This window comes from Chaetura pelagica, unplaced genomic scaffold (genome assembly GCF_000747805.2).
Source record: "Chaetura pelagica isolate M959 unplaced genomic scaffold, ChaPel_1.0 scaffold3, whole genome shotgun sequence".
Taxonomy (NCBI): domain Eukaryota; kingdom Metazoa; phylum Chordata; class Aves; order Apodiformes; family Apodidae; genus Chaetura; species Chaetura pelagica.
In genome coordinates, this window is record NW_009952974.1 from 7,339,497 (window position 1) to 7,344,753 (window position 5,257).

The following is a 5,257-nucleotide window of genomic DNA, read 5'->3' on the forward strand; positions in this document are numbered from 1 at the left end:
GCAATGGCTGGGTACAACACAGTGGCTGGTGCTGGTGGCTGGCGTGGGGAAAACCACTTACACAGTGTATGGGCTGACCAAGGGTGCCCAGTACCTCTTCCGTGTCATTACTGCCACCCCGAAGACCAACAGCAAGCCCTCCCCTCCTGTGGGGCCTGTGCAGCTTCTGGACCGGGGTGAGAGGGGCAGTGGGGAGGGAATGGGTAGCTGGGGTGGATGGGTCTCTGTCCCTGCTGGGGTGGTAAGTTGGGAAGGGCTGGGTGACGTGTGGTCTGGAAGTGGTGGTGATGATGCGGGGCCTCTTCCAGGTCCGTACCTGGAAGAGGCTCCAGTCATCCTGGACAAGCCAGATGTGGTGTACATGGTGGAGGGTCAGCCAGCCTCCATCACCATCACCATCAACCATGTGGAGGCCACTGTCACCTGGAAGAGGTAGGACATGGCGCTGTTTCCATTGCCTGCCCCATGCCCAGGATTACCCCATGGGGTGCACAAAGGGGCTTCTGCACCAGCTCCTTGTGCAGCCTGTGGTGGGTGGGGGGTCTTTCCCTGGGGCCAGGCTGGGCATGCAGGCAAGGCACATGTCCAGCACAGTGCAGAGCTTTATGGAGGTGGAGGCTTTTTTGGGGGAGGCGCTGGATGTGCGGTGTGAAGTGTTGAGAGCCGTTCAGGAGGCAGACCTAGCAATAGGATGTGAGCTGTTTGCAGGGGCTGCAGGGCAGGAGCCAGGGCTGTCTGTGGGTCAGGAGGTGACCATGGCGCTGGGGGGTGGGAGCTCTTGATAGGACTGGGGCTGCCTGTGGGGCTGTGATGTGGCAGCTGGTGTACCTGCAGGGGTGGGCAGGTGCTGGGAGAGAAGGAGGGCACCTGTGAAGTGACGATGCCGGACGACGACCAGCACTGCCTGCGACTGCTGCGCGTGGGCCGGGGGGCGGTGGGGTCGCTGGCCTGCGAGGTGAGCAACCGCCACGGCACTGCCTGCTGCACCCTGCGCCTCCGCCTCGCAGGTAGGTGCCCTCCTGCCCGGGAGATGTGTCCCTCTTCTGCGGGGTGGCACTGCCCTGTGTGCCATGGGGGGGAGTGTCATTGCCCCACAGGGTGGCACTGCTCCTCAGTGCTCCATACTTGTGTGTCATGGGGGTGCTGCTCTATAAGATGGTAATGCCCTGTGGAGCTGAAAACCCATGAACCATGTGTTGACACTGCTATCTGGTGTTCTATACCCATAGCTAAGTGTCCATGTGTAGTGGACACCAGTGCCCCATGCCCATGTGCCATGAATGGCACCACCCTACAGTGCCCCACACCAATGGTAAACTGCCCCACAGTGCTGCAGGCACATGCAATAAGTGTCCTGCCCTGTAGTGTCCTGCTCCCATGTGGCACTGTCCTATGGCGCTCCGTGCCCCTATAGTATGGGGTGGCACTTTCTCACTGTGCCCCACAGCCATACACCTTGTACCAGGGGCAGAAGGGTGGCACTGCCCCACAGTGCCCCATGCCTCATTTCTTGGCAGAGGCACCACGCTTTGAGTCCATCATGGAGGACATTGATGTCCAGGAAGGGGAGACGCCACGCTTCGCTGTGGTGGTCGAGGGAAAACCACTGCCAGACATCATGTGGTACAAGGTGGGCTGGGACCCCTCCACCCCCTCCCTGACCCACAGCCCCCCCCCGCTCCTCAGTCCATTCCCTCCACTGCCTCACCTGGGTCACTGCACTGGGGCTTTGGGGTTGTTTTCACTTGCAATTATGCAGATGCACCCCATGCCCCAACCACAGGGAAGGGGTGGTGGGAGCTGGTTGGGGATGGGACAGGACTCCCCTGATGCCCCTGCCACCCCCAGGATGGGGTCCTGCTGGAGGAGAGTAGCCACCTGAGCTTCGTGTATGAGGACAATGAGTGCTCACTAGTGGTGCTGGGTGCTGCCGAGCCTGACAGCGGTGTCTACACCTGCACAGCCAAGAACCTGGCCGGGGAGGTCTCCTGCAAGGCGGAGCTGGTGGTTCGATCAGGTATGACCGGCCGCCCTCCGGCCCTGAGGGGCAGAGCCTGGGTGCCTGCTTGGCCTGTGCCAGCGCCTTTCCTTCCCCCAGCCCAGCCCGCGGCCGATGCTGCCATGGAGGAGGATGCACTGCACAAGGCACGACGCCTGACTGATTACTACGACGTGCATGAGGAGATTGGGAGGTATGGGGCTGCTGGCATGGTGAGCAGCAGGGCACCCTGGGCACCAGAGGAACAGGGGTGCTGGAGCCAGGCTGCATGCTGGGGCTCTGTCAATCAGTAGTGAGCTCCATGGTATGCCAGATCCTGATGTGCTGGGGCTGCTCTCAGCCATTGTTGGATGCTCTGGTGCCAGCTCAAGGTGGGGAGCTGTGGTGGCCAGGGCAAAACCAGGCCTGAGGTGGGTGGTCCTGGACCTTTGCTGGGGCTGCGGGCAGCTCCCTGTGGAGAGGGCACCTGCTTCAGCTGCTCATGGAAGAGGTGGTCCTCTGCTTCCCCACTTTCTTATTCCCTGTTGCCCTCATTGCTACACTGCAGAGGGGCTTTCTCCTACCTGCGGAGGGTGACAGAGAAGAGCAGCCGGATGGACTTTGCTGCAAAGTTCATCCCCGGGAGAACGAAGGCCAAGCAGTCAGCACGCCGGGAGCTGCACATCCTCTCACAGCTGGACCACGAGCGCATCGTCTTCTTCCATGATGCCTTCGAGAAGAAGAATGCTGTCATCATTGTCATGGAGCTATATCCTCTGGGTTCTGCTTCAGGAACTCACAGTGCTGGGGATGAGGGAGGTTTTGAGGGGGGATGAGTGGGCAGAGCAGGTGAGAAGGAGCTGGGTGCCCAGGAGGGTGCAGGGCATGGTGGGATATGGAGTTTCTGTGTTCCTTGACTGGGCCCAGCTGTGCTGAGGAAGAGCTGCTGGATAGGATGGCAAGGAAGCCTTCAGTGTGTGAGTCTGAGGTGGGTGAACCCTGGGGAAAGGAAAGTGATGGGGGAGGGAAGGAGCCTGGGGATACTGGGGTCTGTCCCAGCCCAGAAATGTGCAACATTCATTGTATCAGGCTACAAAGGCAGCTACAGCCCACACCCTTTGCTGCACAGGGCCACAGTGGGGCTGACTCACACTCAGGAAGACCACCCTCTCTCTGCTCTCTTGCAGGTCCGGTCCTACATAAGGCAGGTCCTGGAGGGGATCTGCTACCTGCACCAGCACAAAGTCCTGCACTTGGACATCAAAGTGAGTGTGGGGCTCTCTGGCCCCCTCCCACCCCACACCTGCATGGATGGGCTCCTGCCACACTGCAGGGGGCTCACTCCTGCTGTCAGGGGACATCCCTTCCCTAGGGGAGTCCCCACCTCCTGCCAACGTCCCTCTGCCTCACACTGTCCTGTAGCCAGAAAATCTCCTGATGGCGGATTTGAGCAGTGAGCAGGTCCGGATCTGTGACTTTGGAAATGCTCAGGAGCTGACTCCCGAGGAGCCACAGTACTGCAAGTATGGCACCCCTGAGTTCGTGGGCCCCGAGATCGTCAACCAGAGCCCTGTCTCCAGTGTCACAGACATCTGGTAAGGGTAGCCCTAGGGTGGACACTGGGCTCCCTGCTATGTCAGGAGGGACTGGGCACCATGGAGGGCTCATGCTGTGCAGTAACCATGCTCTCCTCTCTGCAGGCCCGTGGGGGTCATCGCCTACCTCTGGTAAGTGAGTCTGATGAGCTCCCACTGGAGGAACTCCCTTCTGGCCCCTTCGCTGGCTGCAGTGCTGGGGCTGCAGCTATGCATATTAGTTCTTGCAGATAGCCTCCTCCTTGGCTGCTCCCAACTCTGCCCTCCCCATGGCACTGGAGCTGGGGTTCAGGGTCCTGTCCTTGGTCCCCTGTACTTGCCTTGCTGTTCCCCATGTTCCCCTGGCCCAATGACAGTGTCCTCTCCTCTGCAGCCTGACTGGGATCTCACCCTTTGTGGGAGAGAACGACAAGACAACGTTGATGAACATCCGCAACTACAACGTGGCCTTTGAGGAGAGGATGTTCCAGGGGCTCACACGGGAAGCCAAGGGATTTGTCATCAAAGTGCTGGTCAACGACAGCCTGTGAGTGCTGTGGGGTTCCCGGTCCCCATCCTGCCGGTGTGAGCCTTGTGCTCAAGGAAGGGTGGGGACCCCTGTTCTTTGGGGTGCCCAAGGGCAGGCCAGCTGCACAGCCCTGCGAGGGTGAAGCAAGGGCAACCAGAATCCCCTGCCCCTCTCTGGGCTGGCCAAAGCCCCCCAGTTCTCACTCGGTGACCTTGATTCACAGGAGACCTAATGCAGAGCAGACCCTGGAGCATCCCTGGTTCAAGGTGAGCCTGGACAAGAGACCCAGTGTCCAGCGGCAGTGGGGTTCCCCTGGGCCTGCTATAGGCTCCATGGGACACCACTGTCCTCTTGCTCTGCAGACGCTGGCCAAGGGGAAGGTCATCAGCACTGATCACCTAAAGCTCTTCCTCTCCCGTCGGAAGTGGCAGGTGAAGGCAGGAGTTGGGGCAGGAGAAGGGGCAGGCAGAGCTGTGTGCTGGGCAGAATAGGGTTCTGGGCAGGTTGATGTCCCCTGGGCTGGAAGGGGTGATGTGCTGGGTAGGATGGGGTGATGTGCACTGGGCAGGATGATGCTATATCGCCTGCCTGGGCCTGATCCAGCCCTTTCCACCTGCTGCAGCGCTCACAGATCAGCTACAAGTGCAACATGGTGCTGCGCCCAATCCCAGAGCTGCTGGAGGACACGTCCAATCACCTCTCCATTGCTGTGCCCCGGCACCTCAAGGAGTCACCAGCACTGTCATCCTCCTCAGACTCAGACGACCTGGATGAGCTGCCTTTTATCCCCATGCCCCACCAGATGGAGTTCTCTGGCTCCCGCATGTCACTCAATGAGATCCCTACAGATGATGAGGCCATTGGGCCAGCTGAGGGGCCATGCCTGGAGGGGGAGATGCCAGAGGACGTCTCTGCCATGGAGTGGCAGAGCCAGGGTGTGGGGAAGCCTGGGGTGGCCCTGGGGAAGCGGCCAAGGGGCACTGGCCCACGGCGGCCAAGCACAGAGGTGGAGGCACCTGGCTCCTCTGACGAAGAAGCCCCTGAAGCCCAGAAGCGGCCAGAGTACCCCCGCAAAGCCATGAGGAAGGGCTCAAGCCTGGAGTCCCCAGGAAGCACCCGTCGGGGAGAACTGAAGAGGGGAGGCTCTGCCGACAGTGCCCTGCTGATCCAGCAGCC

At 60.6% G+C, this 5,257-nt stretch overlaps 1 protein-coding gene across 1 annotated transcript in view; it reads left to right on the forward strand.

The window, feature by feature from the left end:
• LOC104387508 (striated muscle-specific serine/threonine-protein kinase-like) overlaps positions 1-5,257 on the forward strand; it is a 23,930-nt gene that overhangs the window by 12,657 nt on the left and 6,016 nt on the right. Inside the window, exons 16-28 of the mRNA XM_009996278.1 lie at positions 820-1,007; positions 1,518-1,630; positions 1,849-2,017; positions 2,099-2,192; positions 2,547-2,758; positions 2,920-2,966; positions 3,166-3,243; positions 3,401-3,573; positions 3,679-3,705; positions 3,947-4,099; positions 4,305-4,347; positions 4,444-4,512; positions 4,704-5,199. Of these exons, the coding sequence (XP_009994580.1) occupies positions 820-1,007; positions 1,518-1,630; positions 1,849-2,017; positions 2,099-2,192; positions 2,547-2,758; positions 2,920-2,966; positions 3,166-3,243; positions 3,401-3,573; positions 3,679-3,705; positions 3,947-4,099; positions 4,305-4,347; positions 4,444-4,512; positions 4,704-5,199 (1,862 nt within the window). The remainder of the gene's footprint in view (positions 1-819; positions 1,008-1,517; positions 1,631-1,848; positions 2,018-2,098; positions 2,193-2,546; positions 2,759-2,919; positions 2,967-3,165; positions 3,244-3,400; positions 3,574-3,678; positions 3,706-3,946; positions 4,100-4,304; positions 4,348-4,443; positions 4,513-4,703; positions 5,200-5,257) is intronic.